This window comes from Leptopilina heterotoma, unplaced genomic scaffold (genome assembly GCF_015476425.1).
Source record: "Leptopilina heterotoma isolate Lh14 unplaced genomic scaffold, ASM1547642v1 Lhet_97, whole genome shotgun sequence".
Classification (NCBI taxonomy): Eukaryota; Metazoa; Arthropoda; class Insecta; order Hymenoptera; family Figitidae; genus Leptopilina; species Leptopilina heterotoma.
Genome location: NW_025111203.1, coordinates 1,678,982 through 1,704,248, shown reverse-complemented (window position 1 = coordinate 1,704,248; position 25,267 = coordinate 1,678,982). Strand labels below are relative to the sequence as shown.

General features: G+C 26.3%; 4 protein-coding genes across 6 annotated transcripts; 2 read left to right on the top strand and 2 right to left on the bottom strand.

The window, feature by feature from the left end:
* Positions 1 to 1,785: 1,785 nt before the first annotated feature.
* Positions 1,786 to 9,628, bottom strand: LOC122512324 (cleavage and polyadenylation specificity factor subunit 5). The gene is made up of 6 exons (XM_043628091.1): positions 9,288 to 9,628; positions 6,071 to 6,271; positions 4,982 to 5,045; positions 4,648 to 4,813; positions 2,618 to 2,732; positions 1,786 to 2,435 (listed from the first exon to the last, which is right to left on the bottom strand). The coding sequence occupies exons 1-6, from the start codon at positions 9,404 to 9,406 to the stop codon at positions 2,414 to 2,416; spliced, it is 687 nt and encodes a 228-aa protein (XP_043484026.1). The 5' UTR covers positions 9,407 to 9,628; the 3' UTR covers positions 1,786 to 2,413.
* A 176-nt stretch (positions 9,629 to 9,804) lies between these two features.
* On the top strand, positions 9,805 to 11,599 carry LOC122512325 (probable small nuclear ribonucleoprotein Sm D2). The gene is made up of 3 exons (XM_043628092.1): positions 9,805 to 10,001; positions 10,924 to 11,179; positions 11,353 to 11,599. Coding segments are annotated over exons 1-3 (363 nt in total). The 5' UTR covers positions 9,805 to 9,999; the 3' UTR covers positions 11,458 to 11,599.
* A 1,298-nt stretch (positions 11,600 to 12,897) lies between these two features.
* LOC122512356 (proteasome subunit alpha type-6-like) lies at positions 12,898 to 15,232 on the bottom strand. The gene is made up of 5 exons (XM_043628139.1): positions 15,072 to 15,232; positions 14,840 to 14,934; positions 13,778 to 13,859; positions 13,087 to 13,516; positions 12,898 to 13,013 (listed from the first exon to the last, which is right to left on the bottom strand). Exons 1-5 carry the CDS (start codon positions 15,145 to 15,147, stop codon positions 12,956 to 12,958), a joined length of 741 nt encoding a protein of 246 aa, XP_043484074.1. The 5' UTR covers positions 15,148 to 15,232; the 3' UTR covers positions 12,898 to 12,955.
* Positions 15,233 to 15,648: 416 nt separating this feature from the next.
* LOC122512354 (glycerol kinase-like) lies at positions 15,649 to 24,557 on the top strand. Of its 3 annotated transcripts, none has more exons than XM_043628136.1 (10): positions 15,650 to 15,838; positions 17,003 to 17,261; positions 17,537 to 17,751; positions 19,987 to 20,199; positions 20,539 to 20,649; positions 20,762 to 21,018; positions 22,773 to 22,978; positions 23,221 to 23,358; positions 23,663 to 23,740; positions 24,283 to 24,557. In XM_043628136.1, the coding sequence occupies exons 1-10, from the start codon at positions 15,758 to 15,760 to the stop codon at positions 24,378 to 24,380; spliced, it is 1,656 nt and encodes a 551-aa protein (XP_043484071.1). In that variant the 5' UTR covers positions 15,650 to 15,757; the 3' UTR covers positions 24,381 to 24,557. The 3 variants fall into 3 exon arrangements, 2 of the variants coding, with proteins under 2 accessions (XP_043484071.1, XP_043484072.1); XM_043628137.1 differs by having other exon boundaries at positions 15,701 to 15,838; positions 17,013 to 17,261; XR_006302615.1 differs by lacking the exon at positions 24,283 to 24,557 and having other exon boundaries at positions 15,649 to 15,838; positions 23,217 to 23,358.
* The last annotated feature ends 710 nt before the right edge of the window (positions 24,558 to 25,267 follow it).

The following is a 25,267-nucleotide window of genomic DNA, read 5'->3' as shown; positions in this document are numbered from 1 at the left end:
AACAGACCCGAGTCAAAATTTAAGCCCTACTTTCAGCCTAAAATTTAGGTCTTATGTTAGGTTTTAGCAGTCGTAACGTAGGGTCTACTTGCGATACAATTAGTTCCAATTAGACTCTACTATAACTCCAAAAACTGTATGGAAAATTTAATTTTTTTAATACATTAATTAAAGTACTACAAATTGATAAATATTCTTCTCTGCATTTGAATTGGTTAAAATAACTAATTTGATAACAAAAAGTCAATCACTGATTCAAATAGTAATATTTTCCTACTAAAATAGCTATAATGGTAACTAATTATTATTTTTTTCCGGTCAAATTAAATTCCCTAGCTATTTCCTGATTTTCCAGATTGGTAGAAACTTAAATGTATTGGTAGAAACTAAAACCCGTCGAAGACGGGTACGACAGCTAGTTGAAAATAAAAGGGAAAAATTATTAGTTATATTTTTTGAGTTAAAAGTTATTGAATAGTCATGAAAAAAGTTGGGGTCGCACAATTGTTGTTAAAACAACATTTTTTTCTGCGTAAAATTCCACAGAAAATATAACTTTTGAAGCAACGAAAAAAGTACTTTTCCGCCCACTGCTGGCAGTCGGGCGGCAAAAGACTATTTTCCGCCCGCTGTACATGCACGGAAAGTCGAGTTTATCGCACGTGTTGCACAAAAAATATACAATTTCTTGTTAACTTTTCCTAACCACTATTAAAGAGTGTGAAGCTGTTTTGGTTGAAAACTGACATAAAAATCTGCTCACGTCAAAAATCATAATTATTTGTTTTTACATTCAGATCATTAAATGTGACCAAGGACTTCTTTAATCAAATAGTAATTTATTCATTCTTTAAAAAATGTATAATTTTTCCTGTTTACCTTTATTGAAATTAATACTTTTAATTTCCTTTTTTTCCTTAACAACATTTACCTAAAACACAAAACAATTGTCATTTTATCAGGTACCTACAATGTTTCTTAATATTTTCATACAGCCTTTTTTTCATAAATAAATCACAGTATTTACAAAATTTAAATTTATAATTCTGGAAATATTTTAAACTAAATAATCCAAATAAAAATATTCTTCTTGAAATATATTTATTATCTTAGTGCTTGGACGGTAGTCATCATACTTTTTCAAGAAATTCACCTTTCGATGTTTCTCAAAAAAAAGATAGTGACTGTCATCGAAACATTGAGATAGTAAACAATCAAAATTTTGAATTTTTTTATTCTTATTATTTGGTTGAAGATATTAACCTAATTATAATATTATACAAAATCAAAAAACTTCTTTTTACAATAAAATTTAAATTTTTCATACATAAATACTTGCAATACATTCGAAATTTATTTTATACACATTAACGATTTAAATTAAAACTGTTATTTGCTCTTCAAAAAGCGATCTATTTGAAAAACAATGTTAAAATAAAATAGCTAATACTTTACTCTCAAGTAAAAGAGATGAAAGGTATTAAATAAAAATTAAAGAGAGTATTACAATAAGAACTAAAAAAAATGGCACGATATTTAAGGTAACGATATACCTCACAACATAATAATTACTTTTAAGTACAAAATTATAAAAAAATAAAACTAGCAAACACTCAGTAAAAATTACAGAACCTGAATTTGATTTTTGACTTTCAACAAATTGATAATCTCTTCCTTTAAAAATGGAAGTATTAAAGTTATATTTACAGAATCAAGTAATGAAAGTAATTAGATAATTAATTTTTTCACCTACTTTCCACGAATGGAAACTAAACTTCTACTATGTACATTATTAACTTATCTTACTCTTTATTATTAAATAAACATTATTTTTTTACACACATAGAAAGGGCAGAATGTCCTAAAACGGACCGGTTTTATTTGACGTTTTTTGCATACAAAAATTTGCAATTAAAAATTATTGAATTTAAAAAGGAAATATCAGTCTTCTGAAGGTTAAGAAAATACACTGTGGAAAATACCATTTTTATGGCTTGTATGTATAATTTCTATGGATTTTCATTAAATTATATTGAATTTTACTTATCAATGTACAAAAATTAATTAGAATTCAGATAAATCTGACTCGATTTAGTCTGTTTTTTTATGAACTACAATTTCAAATTGACATCATATACTTTATCAAAATTGCACTCCTCTCACGTCTTATATCCATTCCGACTTCTATATAATCGTAACTGAATAATTGCTTTCAGATAACTTCCAATAATATGATCATTTAGGGTACATGAAACGAAAAAAAACATTAAAGAAAGAAATTTCATGCTATTATTTATCATAAAAAATATTGAATGTATCATTCAATTCTGTCACAGTGAATTCAGTGTGAGATACTATAATCTATAGTATCCTTTCATAAAATAAGTATAGTTCACAATCTCTTTTCTTCTTTTCACATGTAGATGAAGTTGAATCTAAAACAAATACAAATTCCGTTAGATTATAAAGCAAAAAATAAAACGAGATAATTTCTCATTTTTTTCAACTAGGAATAACTGATTGCTTTATATTCGTAAAAGTTATATGCAATTTCGGTATTTACTGCTAAAGTCGTAAGGCATAATTTAAACTCTAAAGGAGTGAACAAATGACCAACCTGCAAAGTGCTTGTGGAAGTGAAGAAATTATTGGTCCATAGCCTTGCGAATTATCATACAACTCAAATAATGGCGCTGCTACAAGTTTGTAATTTTTGGGTACTGCAACAAGAGCTGTAAAAAGAGTGATTATTAAGAAAAACTAATTTTGCACTCACGGTTAGTCTACTGTAAATAAAAAATCTACCCAGTAGTAAACCCTCTTTTTAACACTTATGTTTTGTAAAATTTTGTTAAATAAATATTCAAATCATTCTTATTTGTTTTTCCATGGAAAATAAAATTAGAAAAATTTCAATTTCAATTTAAAACCTTCTGAAATTTAATAATTTCTTAAAATTAAATTTATAACCTTTCCAAAATTAAATTATTTTCTACAATTTTTAACTAACCTTCATCTCCAAATCAATTATTTTTAATAATTTTCCAAAAGTTCTTCCAATTATTTAAATACAAAAACTCAATTTTTCATAATAATTGTAACTGTTTATGATTGTTTTTTTTAAAGTTATTATATTAAGATGAATTACTGAAAATATTTAACTAAAAATATTGAAAATAACTGATTTTTAAGAAATTATAATAAAGAAATTGTTAAAATTAATTTTTTAAATAATTTTTGAAATTTAATAGATTTTCAATTTTTACAATAAAAAAAATTTCCAAATAATTGAAATTTGGTAAAATCTCTTAAAAATAATTGAATTTTTAAAAAATATAAAAAGAAATAATCAAATTTTTATGAAGAATTTAAATTTTAAATATGAACATGATTTCGTCAAAATTTTAATAGTTTTCTAAAAAGTAAATTTTAAAAAATTTTTATTTATTTTGTTCGAAGATAATTGAATCTTAAAAAATTATAAAGAAACAATTATAAGACACAAATTTTTAAAAATATTTCAATGTAATTTTTCGAAAATAATTTATTTTTTTTTAAAGTTTTAATAAAACAACTTTTAACATGATTGTTTTCTCCAAAATGTGAAAAATAATTCTAAAAAAATTTAATCTTATTTTTTGTACGTATTTGAATTTTCGGAAGTATGTAATTGTAAATAATTATTTATTTTTTCAAAGGAATTAAAATTTTAAATAATTTTAATGTAAAAGGGTAATTCTACGCGAAACGGACAACCTGAAATTTAATATTTAATTACAATCTAAAATGTAACTAAACTTAATTTTTAAATCAATTCTTATTATTAAGTTCTATAATAATTAAATTATTTAAATACAAAAATAAATAATTTGTAGAATAATTTACTATTACTTAAAATTAAATACTTTTAAAGAATTTTGTCAAAATTTTTGAAAATAATTAATTTCTTTCGAAGAATTTTAATTAAACTTTTGAAAATATTTCCATTTATCAAGGCATTCATTTAAATTTGTGTTAAAAATAATTGAAATCTTGTGAAGAATTTTATTATTTATGAAAATTATTGAATTCTCGCAACGAGTTTTATTACATTTTTTTGAAATAATTGAATTTATGTGAAAAACTTTATTATTTATAAAAATAATTGAATTCTTGCGAAGGATTTTATTAAAATTTTTGAAAATAATTGGATTTTTTGAATCATTTATGAAAATTTAAAAGAATAATTTAATTAAAATTGAATTAAAAAAAATTGAATTCTTGTGATTAATATCAAAAACAGTTAACTCCAAGTTCCTGTCAAATTTGCTCATTGGCTTAGTGAAAAAGTCTAGATTATCAGAATAAGAGTTCAGATTAGAATTAGAAGGAATATAAAACTATAAAACAATCATAATTATTTTAAAGAATTTCATAAAAATTTTTTGAATTGTTTCTAAGAAGAATTTTATTGAAATTTTTAAGAATAATTTTTTTAATTTTACTATTAGCGGATTTAAATGACTGCAAATTTTCAAAAAAAAAGTATCCAAATAGTAGCTAATCCGATTAAAAGTTAAGTAGTAAATAGATTTTAGTAGATAACTGCGAAGCCTGCAATTCAAAAATGGATTTTAATTTTGTATATAAAACTTTGAGCAATTTTACCTTTCTCTTGCAATTGAACTAAGAATAATCTTTTGTGTTCTTTTGGTTTTGTAATGTGCGGCGGTACGTAAGGGTATTGTGGAGGTTCGAAATTGGGTCTCCACCAATTTCCTATGGTATCCTCAATAAGCCATTCTTGTTTTACACCATCCTGTCGACCCAGAATCTATAAAATAACAAAATTTTTTTTTTTTTACTTCTTTCAAATTAATATTAATACATTTTTTCTCTAATTCCCTTTACCATAGAATAGACTCGAAAAAAATATCAAGAATACAAATTTTTTATTCATATAAATTTTCTTAGCAGAATTTATAGTATCATTGATTATTACCTCAGTAAGAAGTCGTTTTAGACCCTCAACTTCATCTTCACCTGCATTCAGTTCTCCGCCAGGTCTACAAAAGATAAATTTATTAAATTAAATTCAAACAACCTCAATGTTAAATGTTCAGCTTTAATATATCTCGAAAGTGGTGAAAACTATAGATAAATTCGAGGCTGGGTTCTGTACTCTTCTTTTTGTTAACCCTTGTGTCCATACCCAACAAATTCTACGTTGTCTCGCACCCGGGGTACCCGGGTACTCACTAAAGAAAAAAAATGTATAAAAAATAATCTGACCAGCAGAACCAGGGGTATTTTGTCTCTGCGCTCCATATCTTCGATATTTATGTTAAATAAAAGCAATTTCTTCAATAAAAATTTTTTTTTGGTATAAATAAATAAATAAAAAATTAGTTTAAACTATAGATATGCAGTGTCAGCACTCTGGGTGGCTGAGACAAATTGTTTAAAAATTCAGTAGATTCACTTGAAATTTGTTACTCGGGGTTTTTACGGTCGCTGAAAACGAATATGGGGTTAGTTTTTAAAAATTCAAAATGTCGAATCCAATATTAGTAACCGCCATATTGGATCCGCCATTTTGAATTTTCAAAAACTGACGTCATATTCGTAATCAGCGACCCCAAAAACCCCCGAGTAAAAAATTACAAGTGAATCTAATGACATTTTAAAAATGTCGTCCGCCATATTGGATCCGCCATTTTGGATTTTCAAAATCTGACATCATATTCGTAATCATTAACCCCGAAAACCCCCGAGTAACAAATTTCAAGTGAATCTAATGAATTTTTAAACAATTTGTCTCAGCCACCCAAAGTGCTGACACTGCATATCTATAATTTAAACTAATTTTTTATTTATTTATAACAAACAAAAAATTTTTTTTTGAAGAAATTGCTTTCATTTAACATAAATAACGTCGATCTGAAGCGCTGAGACGAAATTTTAATATTTACGTGAGTAAAATGAAAAAATGTGTAGTCGTGGGTACCCGGGTATGAACACATGGGTTAAAAGTAATACCTCTACAGTTTTCCCAACCTACTTAACGATTCTTAAAGATAAATTAACTTACAATTTGAAGAAGGTAGTTCCTAGCTGAAGGAGTAAAACATGAGGCAATCCGTGTTCGTGAACTAATAAAACTCCTTCCACGCTGCGGCGCATTCCAATTTTATCAAATTCATCTCTCATTCGTTGAAATCTTGCCGGGACGGATGGATCTTTTTCAAATAGAGGCTCCTTTGTTCCAAATGTGTAATTCGTCAAAGGATATCTACAAAAATAAGGTTACAAATCAAGATTCGCGGTAGAGAATCGCCGCCAAGTAAAAAGCAAAAACCGCGAATATATATTCTCGAAATATCGGCTGTTTTTCGATAAAATTGAATAACTCGAGTAAATCTTAACCGATTTGGCTCATTCTTTTTTCGTTGGATAAAGAATAGAAAAAGAAAGAGTTCTGTTAAGTTTATTCAATATTTTATATAGTTTTATAGAATTTAGGCTAGGAAAACCGGAAAAATAGCGATTTTTTGAGATTTAAACAAACGTGGAGCGTAAACTCCTGAATGGATTTCTGAAATATTCTAGAATATTATTAATAAGGTTAAAATCTCGATATACATTTCAGGAAATTTTAATTCACTTCGTATTTTTTTAAAACTTTTGATTTTTCTCAAAAAAATTGAATTTTTTGACATTTAGACGAACGCAGAGATTAAACTACTTAACAGATTTGTAAAATATTTTGAAATATTATTATGGATTGAAAGCTTGAAATTTATTTTAAAAACTTTTTTGTTTTTATGTTATTTTTAGTGTATAGAATAAAAATTCTAAAAATTATGTAAAAATTTCTGTAAAGAATCATATCTTAAATAAATTCTTATTTAAAACTTAATTGTATTTTATTTTAAATTATTAGTTCAAGTACCACAATATTTTTACAATTAATTATTTCATTTATTAAAAAGTTGAGATGACGCAAAAAGTTTTAAAATCCCAACAAAAACATCTTTGATGCAAAAGGTTCCGCCAAGTAAAAGATTTTGTGACTGTCCAATCAGTTAGTGAAATAAAAGTTTACCAAGTAAAATTTATAATTAAAATTTTAATAATGATTGATTTTAAATATTTTCTCTACTACACAACTCGAAGTACATATTGCAGTTGAAAAAAACAACCCGGGCTTAGCTGTTGTTATTCTACATTGCGGCTTAATTACATTTCCGAATTAAGTCAATGTTCTTCATTGCATTTTGAATTGTAACAAATAAAATTTAACTTTATAATTAACATTAACAAAAAACGAAATCTAATTACTCGTCATAATAAAAAATTTCTATTTCAGAAATTTAAAAATCTTGGCGTCAATAATGCTTCTAACTTGTAATTAATGAAAGTATTGACGCCAAGATTTTTAAATTTCTGAAATAGAAATTTTTTATTATGACGAGTAATTAGATTTCGTTTTTTGTTAATGTTAATTATAAAGTTAACTTTTATTTGTTACAATTCAAAATGCAATGAAGAACATTGACTTAATTCGGAAATGTAATTAAGCCGCAATGTACAATAACAACAGCTAAGTCCGGGTTGTTTTTTTCAACTGCAATATGTACTTCGAGTTGTGTAGTAGAGAAAATATTTAAAATCAATCATTATTAAAATTTTAATTATAAATTTTACTTGGTAAACTTTTATTTCGCTAATTGTTTGGACAGTCACAAAATCTTTTACTTGGCGGAACTTTTTGCATCAAAGATGTTTTTGTTGGAATATTTTCATTTTTTTAATATTTAAAAATACAGCCAAAACTCTGTCTTGGTCAAATTTCTATTAGATGTTTACCACTCTTTTAAAATTTATTAGTGACAAGCAAAAATTCAAAATTCAAAAGCAAAAAGTCAGTCACTAACTCCAATTAGTAATCATTTTTACTAATTCAAATTTATAGAGAAAGTATTTTTTTAAGTTTTTTTGAAAAAGTATATTTGAATTTTTTTTAAGTTATTTGAAGTTTTTATTTTCTAATATATATTTGATTAAAACACAGGATTTGAAAATTTTCAAAAATTATTAAAAATAATTAATTTGATGAAGAATTTTAGTTAAAAATTCTGGAAAACAATAATTGAATTAAAGTGATGAAAGTAATTTTGAATTAGTTACAGTAACAATATTCTTATTTCTTATAATATAAAATAATGATTTTATCAGTCGGTTATTTTTAATTATTATAAAACATGAAGAAATCGATCACTCCGAGTCTTCGACTCGGAGCAAGTTTGTTAATTTCAAAAAGGTTCGAATTTGAATCTTTTGAAGAATTTTTATTCTTATGGAAAAATAATTAAATATTTATTTTAAAAAGATGAATATAACAATGATCAACCGAATTTGATCAGAAATACGAAATTATTGTTATTTTGAAAACAAAAAATTATGGAAAATAGCATTTTCAAAATTTATAGTAAAAATAATTTTTTAAAAACACAAGTGTTTAATGTAATAAAAATTTCGATAATAAAAAAATAAAATAAATTGATCGAAAAAAAATCTCCATGAGTAAACAAAGTAACATTTTTGTGGTTTAAATTCATATTTCCACCATGTTTTCAAAAAAGACAGAAACTGCAAAAAAAAAGAAAAATTGTTTTATATCGCTGGAATCGTGGAAAAAATATTCACCTGTTAATTAATTAGAATCTTTAACTAATTTTAAAAGTTCTTTTTCCCTAATCAATACTTTATAAAATATAATTAAAGAGCATACCTCTTTCTTATTCGAAAAAGAATTTAATTTCGAATTGTTTTTTCAATTTTTTAATTCATGCGGCATTTCAAGTGCTTGAGTTCTTCATTTTTGGAGTACTAAATGCATTTAAACAAAAATAAAACTCCAATTTCCATTTCATGTACTATTACTCAAAAAAGTAAAAAATTTATTTACAAGTGAAAACAAATGGAGTAATTTTTTATACTTTATTACTAAATTAAAATTTATTTAAAAATTACTTAAATTTCGAAATTAAAATTCATCTTATGCACAAGGTGCAAGCATCGAAACATAAATAAACCAGAGCACGATGAATGAAAAATTTTGACACGCAGCTTTTTCTCGACACCGTGCGGTTTGTGTTTCTAATTGTTTGTTTCATATAAAGAACAGAGACATGAGAAAATGATTAGAAGCTGAACTTCCGTAAACTATGAGTGAGTGAATGAAGAAAATGTGAGTGAAATGTATTGAAGGCGAATAAATAATATTATGAAATAAGGCAACTTACAAATTTATAGTTCTGTTGATAGTGACCAATGGATTTGGTTTCCATTCCTTTCCATCAAAGGAACTATTGCTTGCCCTTCGCGGCCAACCGCTTCCCTTTACCTGTGTAGTCATCGCCATAAATTCAATGTATTAATCTCGCTCGAGATCTTGTCAAAGTAAAAAATACTCAATTGGAAATTGTGCACAAAATAAACGAAGAAATTATAATATTTACAAAGTTTCTCAGGGGTTTTTCTAACGATTCAAGAATAAAAAATACTTATATTCTACATCAACTGTTAATAATACACTTCTCGACCGTAAGCCGCAATAGAATACACTATACACATTAAGCACGGTACACAGTGACACTGACACGCTGGGAAGATGCCGGGCAGGGATGGGTAGTTAAGGTTGCAAGCGTCATGTCAGTTTTAAGGGGGTCTCACAGTCGATTGGATTTTTACATTCATCGACTTTGTTAAATCTAAACCCGCCTTAAATTATTAAATGCCCAAATCCAGATATATTTTCACTCTATTCTTATAGTTTACGTGGTTTACGTTTTAGTGTGTATACTGAGGAAATTGATCATTTATTGAGTTTCTGAATCTGAATTTCAAACAAAATCTATATTTAATTGTATTATTCATTTCAAGAATTATTTAATTATTACAGTTTTTAAATTTAGTGTCCACTGCTTATTTAGAAAATAAATCAACAGTAAAAAAATGTAAGTAATATATCGTACATTTGAAGAGTTACAAACGATTGATGCATTAAAATTTTATATTAAATCAGAGTCGTAATGACAATATTTCTTTTTTCTATATTTAATTTAAATAATTTCACGTATTTCGTATAGAGCAACATAAATTCGGGAAGTGGGATTCGAAATATCTTTAGTTGTGGAAGGTATTGAAATGGAAACAGACCGGTGTGTGCACCGGTGTTTCTAATTTAAATTCTCTTTAGCATTTTAGAAATTCGAAAGGATTTAAGAAAATGTTTATTTTATATTTTAATTCCCTATATGTATTTCACTTTAATTAAAAATTTAATCTCAAAAATTGAGACTGAATTTAAATGTAAACTAAAGAACACGTGATTAATTATAAAAGAGGTTAAATATTTATTACAACTATGCGTTTAATTCATTATAGTACATAATTTTAGCAATACAAATAAAAAGATCCTCCCGGATTTTCCAGGCAGAAATTCGTGTATAGATTTAAAACAACTTAAATGTAATGCGTTCCCAAGAAAGGTACCTAAGAAGCAAAAAATTTGAGGTTATGTTTATAATTTTTTGAGTTAAAATACAGAAAGAGTATCAATTCCTATTACAAATTATTAAAGTTCAAATCTTTATTACATCAAAAATATTTAATAAAAACTGGTTTTAAATTTAAATAATTAAAAAGAAACTTTTAATCAAGATAAATCTGTGACAAACATAACTTTTTTTTCGTTTGCTTCTTAGGCACTTTTCTTGGAAGCGCGTCACAAATATTTATATTTACAAATGTCCGAATGTTTTCGTTTTATTTACCTTATTTTATAAAACATCTCAGATGTTATTTAAATTTATTTAGAATTAAAATCTTCAGAGAAAGATTCACTCGAAAATTTGTGCATATTGTTTTAAATTTTAGGTCGTCCTTAACTAAACCAAAATCTGAGATGACTCCAGAGGAGCTGGCGAAAAGAGAGGAAGAAGAATTCAATACCGGACCGCTGTCGGTCTTAACTCAGTCTGTTAAAAACAACACCCAAGTATTAATCAATTGTAGGAATAATAAAAAGTTACTCGGCCGAGTGAAAGCCTTTGACAGGCATTGTAACATGGTTTTGGAAAATGTCAAAGAAATGTGGACCGAACTTCCTCGCACTGGCAAAGGAAAGAAGAAGGTATATTCTACATTTTGCACCATTTTTTCTTATTAATTGCTAGAATATTTTTAACTAGTATTTTACTTAGTCACCGACTGTATGAACTAAATAATCCTTAATGCTAAGTGTTTACATTATTACCTTTTATTTTCTTTCCAAAAATTAATCAATGGGTTTTAAAATTGTTTTAGGCGAAGCCTGTGAATAAGGATCGATTCATCTCCAAAATGTTTCTCAGAGGCGATTCAGTTATCCTGGTTTTAAGAAATCCATTGGCGACAGCGAGCGGAAAATAATTACTTACTCTTTGTACCTAATTTAAGTCTAAAAATATAATTTCTACTTTCAAAAAATTATCGTTTTATTTTTCAGTTTAACTCATACATTGTAACACTTATTCATTGTACATTCATTAATTAAATTAATTTGAAAAAACAATATTAATTCATAAACTTTTATGAGCTAGAAAAATCTCTCTTAGACATCTGTAAGTGAGAAACCTCTATAAGCGAGAGAAAATTGACTAAAAATTTTAAATTCAATTGAATTTTATGAAGAATTTTTATTCAGTTTTCAAAATAATCATGTTTATTATTAATTGTAATTAAAAATTTTCCTATTAAATTATATTGAAATTATTCATAGAAAATTAAATTCTTTTAAACAATTTTATTCGAGATTTTGTAAATAATTACATTTTTTTAAGAATTTCATTAAATTTCGTAAAAATAATGTAATTTTTTTAAGTAATTTTAATTGAAAATTTTGAAAATAATTCAAATTTACAAAGAATTTTATTAAAAACTTTTGAGAACAACTGAAGTGTCTAAAAAAATTTTATTATAATTTTTAAAAATAATTGAACCTGTTGGAGAAATTTTATTAGGTAAAATCTGAAAATAATTTAATTTCTCAGAACAATTTTATTATTTACAAAAATAATTGAATCCTCATCAAAAATTTTACAATTTATAAAAATAATTAAATTGTTTCGAAAAAGTTTTTATCAGAATTGTTAAAAAAATAATTTAATTTTTTATTAAAACACTTGAAAATAATTAAATTTAAAAATTTTTTAAAATAATTAAAATTAATTAATTTAATAATTAAATATCGCATTTTAATGAAGAAAATCGAATAATTAACATGCGGGAGGTAGGGGAATGAGTTACTTTGCGCCCGCCCTAAGTGCCCGAAATGACATACTTTCCGTGCATGTAGGATAAAAAATAATTAAATTGTTTCGAAGAATTTTTGAATATAATTGAAGTTTCTGAAGGAATTTTATTAAAAAATTTTGAAAATGTTTTTTTAAAAGAATTTCATCAACATTGTTGAAAATAGTTGAATTCATATTAAAATTCTTAAAAACAATTAGAGTTAAATAATATTTTTAAATATAATTATGTATTCTTTCGAGAAATTTTATTAAATTTGCATTGAAAATAATTGAATTTTTGTGAAGAATTTTATTATTTATGAGAAAAATGAAATTCTTGTGAAAAATGTTATTAAAATTTTTGAATAATAATAAACAAGAATATTTAAAATTATGTACTTAATAAATGAATTCTTTAAATTTTAAATCTGTAATTATTCAAAAATTGATGTTTATTCTTGGAAATACCTACAAAATTTTTGAATTTAAAAAATAATAAGAAATGGAATACCTCGTTCCGCGCGCGTATCATTTGCTAGTTTCAAATTAAAGTGTGCAGGAAAGTAAAACAATCTTGTTAAAATTAGGATTTATTAGGAATAACGTATATTTAAAAAAAGTACAAATACCCAAACTTAATCCTTTTCAGCAATGGCAGTTAAATGTTTGTCAATTTCGGTCTCAGAAAGAACACTGAAAAAAAGAAAAATACCATGTATAATGCACATTAAATAATTTTTTCGCAGAACAATAAAAAGATACATACTGGAATTTCGGTTTATCCTTTGTAACAACGCCAACTTCAATTTCGGATGGCTTAAAATCCACAGACAAAACTGTAGAGAGACAAGTGATTGCTAACTGGATAGTTTCATCATAATCATAGTTTTGCTTCTTCTTCAACTTCTTCTCGAGATAAGAATTGGCTTCTGTTTGCTTAGAACCAGCGGACACTGCTCTATACCCGCAAAAGTAGCCAGCGGGGTCTGCTTTATAGATGCAGGGTCCCTTCTCCTCGTCATAGGCTATCAAAATCATAGAACATCCAAGGGGACGCATTTCTGCATTCTGCGTATAAACTTGACTAATATCAGCTACACGTCGACACAAGCAATCGATTGGCATTTCATAGTCGTTCTTGTACTTGAAGTTGGCAGCTTCATAACGGGCACGTTGAACTTGAGATTTACTGTCCGCTAAAAATTAGATATATTTTACAATTTTATATAATGTTCCAAAATAATCTTTCAACCTATACTCGAAAAAGTTTTTGGGCATGACTGAGTAATATTAAAAGAATTTTTTCAATTATTTTCAGTTACATAGTGAAATAAAAAAAAATGTTCAGTATAATATTTAACGTGAATAGTTTTGTTCAATAGGAACCAATTCTGTTTGAACATTACTCAGGCATGTTCTTCCTCTTACAATTAGTGTACTTATACGTATATATTTACCGATCATTCCAGTCATCAAGCAGCCGATGTATTCAGTAATTTGAAACAAGTGCGTTACACTTTGTGCATCGAGTAACTTATCCTAAAAATTAAAAAAATACTCTTTACAAATCAGTAATTCGATAGTATCGTTTAAGAAACCTACAGATTGTCAAATCAATTTTTAACTACTATCCTAAATTTAAATCAAAAGCAATTTAAAATTTCAAAGTTTATATTTGCGTTCTTTTCTTTTTCAAACCGATTTTAATCAAATAGAATAATTAGTTTACCAAAATTTGACATTTACAAACTTTATTTTAAAATGTTTTACGTAAACGAATTTACACTTAACAGAATTTCTAACTAGTTAAGTTTATAAATTGAAGAATTCTTGAGAATATAAACTCTTAAGATACTAAATTTTCATTTAACCATATTTTCTAATGTCCGAACGAACAACAAACAGAAATACCTATTTTAACTTGAATTTTTTAATTGAACAATCATAATAATATCTATTATTTCGAATTGGTCAATTTTAAGATTCGTGCTGAAATATTTTTATCGGTCATCTGTTCGGATATTAAAAATTTCAGTAACATAAAAATTCAGCGCATTGAGAATTTGATCTCATAATAGTTTGTAAATTTAAAAATTCGGTTTATTTTCTCTTACTGACGATTTCATCAGAGGACAGTCGAAATAAACACTCCGATAAAAATAAGTATGATGGACCAAGAAATGATTTTTTTGGAGTAACAATTGTTTGACTTTTACAAAATCTAATCTTTACAGTAAAAAAATTATTTTCTTTTCAACAAAAGTTTTTAAATTCTTGACGACTTTGGAAATTTCAAATAGTAAAACAAAAAATTATGAATTGAATGCTAATATATTAATGACTTTTTGCTTGAAACTCCAAACAAACATCGCACATATCAGTTAAATAATTTGCAAATAGAACTGAAGACACAACTCAAAAACATAAAGATACTTCCTGTATTTAATTTTTTGGAGCGAATTGAGAATTAATTGGTAAATCATATAAACAGTAAATAAATATTTTAGTATTTTTTTTACCGGAATTTTCTTTTGTGTGGCCACAACGGCAGTATCAACTCCCTTCACAGCAACGGAGGTGAGACCTCCTTGATTAATTGCCTTAAATGCATATTCTGTAAAAAACAAGTCATAAAATAGGTGAAACTGAAAAGTGCTAATCACCCGCAGTCATTCTCAGGTTATGTCGGTGACAATTCAAATTTAACATGACAATTAGTGAATAGTAAGGATTATTTTCTTCGAATCTTACCGACTTGATAAAGACGCCCTTCGGGAGAAAAGATGGTGATATGCCTGTCAAACCCAGCACTACTGGCCCTTGCCATTTTTTAAATAATCCTTGTTTTTGTTTAAAATTATTCTTGTTTGATGACTTGTGAAATGCCCAAATACTACAAAACCATAGACTATAAACACAACAGTTGCACCTTATGTCCTTGCATAGTTATCGGAGCTGTGAATATAGCTTAACGAAAATTGAATACGGAGAACATAAACTTCAATCCACAATAGACAAAAAATGTAAAAATAGAAGTATACTGTTCTCTTTCTCTCTCTCATTATTTAACGCAAAATGCAAAGTTGAACTCAAGTATGTAAAAAGAAAACAATATCTACCTATCTCTTTTGCACTTATGATTTTCTGCTCTCGGTCGACGTATTCTGCTTACTGAGAGAGAGAGAGAGAGAGAGAGAGAGAGAGAGAGAGAGAGAGAGAGAAGAAAAAGACATATGCTTCTGTGCACAGGTATAAACGCACCTTAAAATCACCTTTCAAAAAATCAAAAGTGCATTCAACTCTTCCCTTCCCTGTATTAATTTTTCCTATAAAGTTTGCATACCCTGAAATACCCATACCAACACATGTGTTGATATATTAAATTAGTAACAGTTAATTTAAAATATTTTAATAAAGTTTTAAAAATATTTCATCAAATGAACAAAAATGAATCAGTAAGCAGATATGGACCACTTATTGGTGCAATTGATGAAGGAACAAACAGTGTTCGATTTCTGGTAATGTACTTTTCAAATACTTGTTTTTTTAATTTCATTGAAATCATAACATCATCAATTAGGGATGTTCGTATTGATTTAAATTTTTATTTAAAAATATGTACATATTTATCGACTGTCATAGTGATTTAAGAATGATTCATTGTTTTTAAAGTAGTAGTGTGAATTATCAGGTTACCTATACATAGAAATTGTCAAGTAGAATTTCAAAAATTACTTTAATTTCGAACTTTCGATTTCATTATTATTTGATAGTCATTTTAATTTATATTAATGTAGATTTATTTTTTTTTATGTAGTGACTAGAATATTAGCTACATATTCAAATCCTAACGTTGGTTGTCAATTAAATTCTAAATTTTTTAAAACAAGAAATTAATTTTAATATGGGTCATTCTATGTAAAATTTTCACTAAAAATTTTTTTTCGAATTCAATATGAAAAATAAAGAAAAACCAGTTTTCTTATTTGAACAAAATTATTATTTTAATTATTATTATTTAATATAAATTTTATTATTATTATTATTATTTTAATTGTGGAAGTTATGATTTCTTTAAATTTGACGTCTTCAGAAGCAGAGGACTTTTGAAATCTTTTTTCTCTATTATATACCAAAAGATACAAAATACTACAGTATATGAAAATTATTTGTTTTTTCTTGTTTATTTCAAATATGTAATGAAAAATAACGTTAATAAAGCGAAAAATTTAATTGAAATATTACTTTGTATCTTTTGGTATAACAGAGAAAAAAAGTGATTCCAAAGTCCTCATCTGCTTCTGAAGACGTGTTTAAAAAATCACAACTTTCGTAATTTTGATCCAATAATAAAATAAAAAAAATGTACTTACTTGTTTTTAATATAAAAATTCGAAAAAATTGTTTTAATAAAAAAAATTTTTTGAGGGTAATTTTCACGAAGATGCCCCATATAATTTTTTCATCAAGAAAAATACTGTCAACTGAAACAGCTTTAATAGTGAAATTCTAAATAACACTTACGTTAAAAAAATAATTTACTGAACAGTTTCATAAATGATTTTAATTTTTAATTGCTTAATCCATTGAATTCATGTTCTAATAATAATAATAAAATAATAATAATCAATATGATTATTTAAGAAATGAAACACATTTTCTGGAAGTAATTTAATTTTTAGGTTTTTGCAGCAAACACTGCTGAAGTACTAACGTATCATCAAGTTTCAATATCCAAGTCATATCCGAAAGAAGGATGGGTTGAACAAAATCCAATGGAAATATTGGGCGCAGTAGTGGAGTGCTTAAATAAAACTGTAGATAATTTACATCAGCTTAGTATAGATTCGGCTGACATCATTGCTATTGGAATAGCGAACCAAAGAGAAACAACAATAGTATGGGATTCTATTACCGGTCAACCTTTGCACAATGCAATTGGTAATAAATTGTTTTTATATTTATGAATATGATACACCCTAAAAATGTAATCTGCATTCGTACTGATAAATTGAAAAAAATTAAAGGCCCCAAAATTCAGGAAAATTGCAACATTGCTCCAATTCATATTTGTCGCAAAGCAGGATTCACCGAAGCTCTTTGTGAATATTTTAAGTTTTGAGTGGCACATTTCAGAAATACTTAGTCATATGAAAGGGCATTTATATTGTAAGCCCGTACAATGTTTGAGTAAATAAATATACTTCTTTTTCTAGTTTGGATGGATATGCGCACAACAAATATTGTGGATGAAATATTAAAAGGAGTTCGAAACAATATAAACTATCTTAAACCTTTATGTGGCCTTCCAATTAGTCCTTATTTTAGTGCGTTAAAACTAAAGTGGTTACTGGATAATGATGCCTCAGTTCAACTTGCTGTGAAGGAGAAACGATGCATGTTTGGTACAGTTGATTCCTGGCTTATTTGGGTTCGTAGTACTTTCAACTACTGTATTTTATCCACTCATTATCTTCCATTCATTTAATTTAAGAAAATACTTTTTAATTTTCTAAGTCTTTTGGAAAATTAATACAGACAATTACACTACAGTTGAGAATTATCGGTACGGCTTCACGCACACAGTCCAAAAACATACCAATCTTTAAATCACGATTTTTTTGTTAAAACAAATGTCAGAAAATCAACAAATCTGTTCTTTATCATAAGACTTAATAAGAACTAGCAACAATTCGCGCGGCTAACTTCTTACTGTCTTTTTTTAAATAAAATTAGCAATTTTAAAAATAATAGAATTTGAAAACTTTCTAATTCAAATTTTTGTTGAAAACACTAAAAAAATTCAATTTTGGAGAAATTACAAATAATTGCAGAAATTCAATTATTTAAAAAAAAAATTAAATTCTTCTTATAAAATTCAACCATGTTCACAATTTTTAAAAAATTCTCGTAAAAATCCCAATTATCTTTATAAGTAACAAAATTCTTCTCCAAAGTTTAATTATTTTCCTAAATGTCAAAAAAATTCTTGTCCTAATATCAATTATTTTCAAAAGTAAAATGCTTTTTTCTAATTTCAATGATTTTCAATATCTACTAATTTAATAAAATTTCCCTAAAAATTAAATTATTTAAAAAAAATTTTAATAAAATTGTATGCAAACATTTAATTATTCTCATAAATAATAAAAATTTCAGAGGAATTCAATTATTATTTTTATAAATAATAAATTTTTTTAAGGAATTCAATTATTTTCATAAAAAATAATTTTAAATTCTAGAGAATAATAATTGAATTAAAATGATGAAAATAATTTTGATGAAGTTACAGTTACAATATTCTTATAATAATATAAAATAATGATTTTATCTCTCGTTCATTTTTTAATTATTAGAAAACATGAAGAAATCGATCACTCCGAGTCTTCGACTCGGAGCAATCGATATCTTCATATTTTATAACAAATACTTTTATAAGTTTAATTTAAAAAAGATTTGAATTCGAAATTTTTGAATGTCTTAATTCCTGTGGAAAATCCTGTTCCAAAAATAAGATTTAAAAAATAGGAATTTTGCAAATTGTGATTCATAAACAAAAATAATGCAAAATAAATTGCATTATTATTAACTTTTTTATAATTTTTCTTTTCAAATATTTTCAATTTTAAAATTAATATATTGAAAATCATCGAATTGTTGCAAAGAATGTTATCAAAAAATTTGATGATAATAGAATTCCTTCAAAGAATTTTATTAAAATTTTTTAAAATCCTAATTAAATTCTTTTGAAGAATTTCTTTGAACTTTTTTTTTTAATTAATGAAGTTTCTTTAATAATTTTAATTTGAAAATTTTGAAAGCATTTGAATTTTATGAAGAAGAATTTTATTAAAAGTGAATTGAAAATAATTAAATTCTTGCGGAGAATTTTACTAATATTTATAAAAATTGTTTCGAAGAATTTATTAACATTTTTGGACATAATTGAAATTTATGGAAATATTTTTAAATATTTGAATTCATCCGAGGAATTCAATTAAAATTGTTTTAAAAATCATTGGATTTTTGTAAAGATTTTACTATTGAAAAAAATAATTGAATATTGTTTAGAAAGATTTTACTATTTATAAAAAATAATTAAAATGTTTCGCGAGAATTTTTTAAAAATATTTTGAGAATAATTGAATTATTTTTAGAGAATTTTAAATTCTTTTTGAAATTGTATTTTATGGGAATTTTTGAAAATAATTAAATTCTTTCATGTAATTTTATTTAAATTTGATTAAAAATAATTTAATTCTTGTGAAGAATTTTACTATTTATAAAAATAATTGAACTTTTTCGAAGGATTTATTAAAATTTTAGAAAATATGAACAGTAATAATTAATTTTCTACTTAATAAGTGAATTTTTTAAATTTTGATTATGAAATTATTTTAAAAATTTATATTTGAAGATTAAAAGTATTAATTTGTAATTTGCATAACAATAATAAATTGAATATCACGTTCCGCGCGTAAAATTTTCTAGTAATAATATAATATACAATTCATCTAAAGATAACAAAAACAAAAATATAAATAGAAGACAACTTCAGAGTGTGAGGGACAGAAAAAGTGAATGAATGAAAGAATGAAAGAACATTCAAATTAATATAGTTAATTATTGACGTCATTAAATAATTATTATCTTTTATTGTCTTCAGAATTTAACAGGAGGCATCAATGGTGGCGCCCACAGTACAGATGTTACTAATGCATCTAGAACTATGTTAATGAATATTTCTACGTTAAAGTGGGATTCTAAATTACTGGACTTTTTTAAAATACCATTTGAAATTTTACCACAAATTCGAAGCTCATCCGAAATTTATGGCCATATTCACGATGGAGTATTACGAGGTGTGCCGATTTCAGGGGTTTGTAATACTTTTATATTTTTAATTGTGTAAATTACTTAATTCTTTAAGTAAGCCGTTAATTAATAGGAGCTTTAAAAATTCTCTAGAATTTGTTGTTATTTTATTATTATTAATATCAGTAATTTAGAGTAAATTGTTGGGCTAACATTTCCCATTATTAAACTTATAAATACGACAATTTATCTGTATTTAAGTTTCTTATACAGTTCTATTAACTCGGCAAAAATTGCTGTATAATCGGTATGATATTAATCCGCTAATTATCACTATTGATAAATATCTTCCTAATAAAGTTACAAAATACGCCATCCAAGTAACTAATTTATTTATTTTTAGTGCTTAGGTGATCAACAATCAGCTTTAGTCGGACAAATGTGCTTCAGACGGGGTCAAGCGAAAAGTACTTATGGCACTGGTTGCTTTGTACTTTATAATACAGGGACTGCGGTAAGAATTTTTAATATTATTTCCATATACCGCAATCCCACCAATCAAAAATTGTTTCCATTAATTTAAAAATTTATAACGAAAAGCATAAGAAAGAAAACATTATTTTTAGATTGTAGATTCAAACCATGGTCTATTGACGACAGTTGCCTATCAATTAGGACCTCAATCACCCCCCATTTACGCTTTGGAGGGCTCAGTAGCGATGGCAGGAGAAGTTATACAGTGGTTGAAGGAAAAGTTAGAAATCATTTCCGATGTAAAGGAGTCTGAAGCTGTTGCAAACCAGTTACCATTTGATAATCGAATAGTATTCGTACCTGCATTTTCCGGATTATATGCACCATATTGGCGAAAAGATGCACGTAGGTTAGTATTTTTTTTACCTATAATATTATAATATTACGTATAATACGAAAATAAAACTTTAATTGTAAGAAAAATATAAAAATGTTGTTAAAGCAACCAATAACGTTGTTAATGATGATCATATTCTCCTACTATGTGGTTGTAAATGATTCTTTCCAAAGTAATCTTTCACATGTTAATAATTATAAAAATTGTGATTCAGTGCTGATTTTGTATTAATATGATATTTATTTAATACTATGTTTTTTAAATCCGTTATTGTAACAATGAAGGAAATATGGAATTAAGATTCATCTCACGTTTCCATTCAGCTTTTCTTTCTTCATTTCCTAACGCAAATTTTCTGATTCTCGAGTAAAAACGGGTTAAGGAACCTTGAGTGCGGTTAATACTTGAACAAAAGTGACCGCATTGGAACGCGTTATAACCTTGATTACATTGTTTGTGCATTTGTGACATTTATTTAATTGAACATTCATGACTCTACAATCATGAAGCTGTTGTACTTGGAAGAATTTTTTCCCGCAATTTTCTTCTTCCCTGGATAACCTATTAACGCCCGACTTTTCTTTAAAAAAGTGCCTTTTGAAAAGTGTCTTTTGTATTTAGGGGTTTTTGGGTCGCTGATTACGAACATGAAATCAGTTTTTCAAAATTCAAAATGGCTGATCCAATGCGGCGGATGATTTTTCTAAAAATTCATTGAATTTGCTTAAAAATTGTTACTAGCGGGTTTTCAAGGTCGCTAGTTACGAATATTAAATCACTTTTTCAAAAAAACCCTCGGAAATATATTTTTATAAAATTTTAATAAGTTTTTAAAATTCGTCCTCCATATTGGATCCGCCATTTTGGATTTTGTAAAACTGACATCGGATTTGTAATCAGCGACCCCAAAAAACTCCGAGTAACAAGTTTCAAACGAATGCGATCAATTTTTAAAAATTCGTTCGTCATATTGGATCCGTCATTTTGAATTTTGAATAATTCCTGCAAAACTTGAAAGTGTGTATATGACCGTTTAGAAAAATAAGAGGTCAAACTTGACGATATCCAATAAATAAACATATCGGTTTCACAATTATTCTCGACAATTTCGAGAAGACGAAATGGTTCCTTTATGATTTTTGGCTTTTTGTTGATTACGATTTTCAAGTCAAACTGTAAAATTCAAAATGGTGGACCCAATATGGCGGACGAGTTTAGTCGAAAGTCATCGGATCCACTTGAAACTCGTTACTCGGGGGTTTTCGGGGTCACTAATTACGAATTTGATGTCAGATTTCAAAAATTAAAAACAATGGATCCAGTGTTTCGTATAAATTCATAGGCAAAAGTAATAACAAATTGAGCATGCAAAAGCAACATTGAATCCACCATTTTGAATTTTTATAGTTCGACTTTAGATTCGTAATCAGCAACCAATAATTTTAAAGGAACCATTTTGTCTTTTTTTTAAACATTATTAGTCGAGTATAACTGAGATCGCTAGGAATATTTTTTTATTAAACGTGGTCAACTTTGTCCCCCCTACATTTCCTATGTGGGGCATACCCTTACCTTAAAATTGTGCAGGGATTATTGGGCCATCTTGTGTGACTATTCGGCATAAAAAAGATTTTAAAATGAAAGGTGCGAAAAATGGGCATTTTTTCCAAGGTTCTTTAAATTTTAATGATTATACCGTAGGTTAACTAACTACTTATATGTATAATGTTTGTTAACCATAGTCACATTGTACATAATTGTTATAGTATCATATGCGGCATCACTGAGGAAACAACAAGTGCACAAATAGTGAGAGCAGCTTTACAAGCTATATGCTTACAAACAAAGGACATTTTAGAATCTATAAGAAAAGACACCGGATTATTATTAACAAAGTTACTAGTCGATGGGGCCATGACTGCCAATAATTTATTAATGCAAATGCAAGCTGATGTATGTGGTATCCCAGTAGGTAAGAATTATATGAAATACTAGCTTGAGCACTAATAGATTAGTATTTATTTTGTCCATTTATTTCTTTTCTACTATTTATGCAGAATGCAACCTTGTCACTTAAGCAGGCAGTATTTTTATTGAAGAATAAGATAAATGCTAATTTGTTATTTTTTATTTAGGATTAGAAAAATGTTAAAGTCGTTAATATCAATATAATAGTATTGGTTAATTCTAATTAACATGAATTGTTTAAGCTAGTGAGGCCTTTGATGTGTGACACTACAGCTCTTGGTGCTGCAATCGCCGCAGGCAGAGCAGAAGGCATTCGTAAATGGGATGTGAGATCCAATATCGCAGTACCTAGCGATTCATTTTTCCCGTCTATATCGGACAACGGTAATTTCAACGTTTTACATACTTTTAAGTGAACAACAGTAGATGCACTGAAAAAAATAAAATCTGCTTTTTATTTTTTTCACTCTTCGAGAACACATGGGATCAGTCTGATAAGTCATTTTGAATTAAAAGACGATCAAATTTGTTCTAATGTGGATGGAAGCAATAACATTATAGTCAAATTTTCATGCCCCAAAGCCTCAAAATATTTCATTAACTTTAGAAATCTCTTAAAATTTTGTTTTGGTCACAATGTTATTTTTGGATTAACATGTAAATAAGTAAAGAATTTTTTCTTCTGCAGAACGTGATATGCTTTACTCGCAATGGAAAATGGCTGTTAAACGAAGTTTAGAATGGGAGTCTTTAGAAGAGTTACATGGTAAGTTAAACTCCATTTACACAATATACCCCACTTACTCCCAAACATTAAACAAAACGTTGCGCGCGCATAGTTTTGATACTTCTGATAATGAAGTGGATTTCAAAAAAGGCATTTTAACCACTGTCAATCGAAAGAGTATTAGGCGTTCATAATATTTTGAAAACGATGAGCGGAATACTGTAGTAATAAATCATCAGCCGCATCATAACTTAGGTCCAAAAACGGCAATAACGATGATTATTTAAATCTTGTCCTCATTCCACTGCCAATTGAAAGAGCATTAAAAATGAGTATTAGGCGTTCATAATATTTTGAAAAGGGTGAGTGGAAGACGGCTGTTTGTTTTTATTACATAGATATTAGTTTATTATTAAATATGTATATCAGGAACTATTTTTTGTCCAAAGAAAGTAGAAATAGTGTTAGTAAAAAGTTAAAAAAAATCAGGGAATTTTATTCTTAATCCTTGTTAGACACGGATTAAGTTTATTTTGTAATATATAATAAAATTAATAATCTAATAAGCATTATTTTTTTAGATGATAATGAAGACCTTCACAAGTTAACCGCAACAGGACTTTTTGTAATTGGAACGATGATTGTTCTTATGGTTGCTAAGTATCGATCAATTACTTGATTATAGTTTTTAAATAGAAGCTAAATAATAAATGATTAGATACATTTATGTATTTAAGAAAACATTTAAAAATATTTAATTTAAAACTAGATACTCATAAAATTTTTATTAATTTTACTGTACTACGTTTATAGTTTATACCTGTTAAAAGAGATTGTTATGAAATATAATTACATAATAACAATACTTTTTAAAAAAAACTTTGTCTTTTCTACTTTTTTGAAAAATGGTTTTTTTATTTTTGAGAATGTTTAAATATTTATAGTATCAAGTATAAGAACTTTCTACTAGTTGTTTTGATATTATTACTGAACAATTTTATATTTATTGTGTATGTACTTATTATATTTAGGGCCAGTTTCACCAACTCCGATTAAAAGTTAATCAATGATTAAAGTCAGTTAACCGCTCATGATTGGTCGGTTAAGGATTTAATCATTGATTAACTTTTAATCGGAGCACAGTAAATCGTGAGGTATTAAAAAGTGTTGCAGATTAAATTAACACCAAAAAAGATTAAAATAATCAATTTTGGTGTTATTTTTTATAATGAATGAAATTTTAGTTTATTACATTTTTTTATAACTATAAAACATGAAGATATCGATAACTCCGAGTCTTCGATTTCTTCATATTTTATAATAATTAAAGATGACCAAGTAATAAAATCATTATTTTATATTATAAGAATATTATACTTCTTCAAAATCATTTTCATTACTTCAATTCAATTATTATTTTCAAAAATTTTTAACTACAATTTTACTTATTATTTTTAATAATTTTCGAAAAAGTTCTTTGGCAATTTTCAAATAAATTTGTTTACAGTATTCAATTTCACGAAATTTCAATTATTCCTAAATTCTTGAATTAAATGCATATTAGAA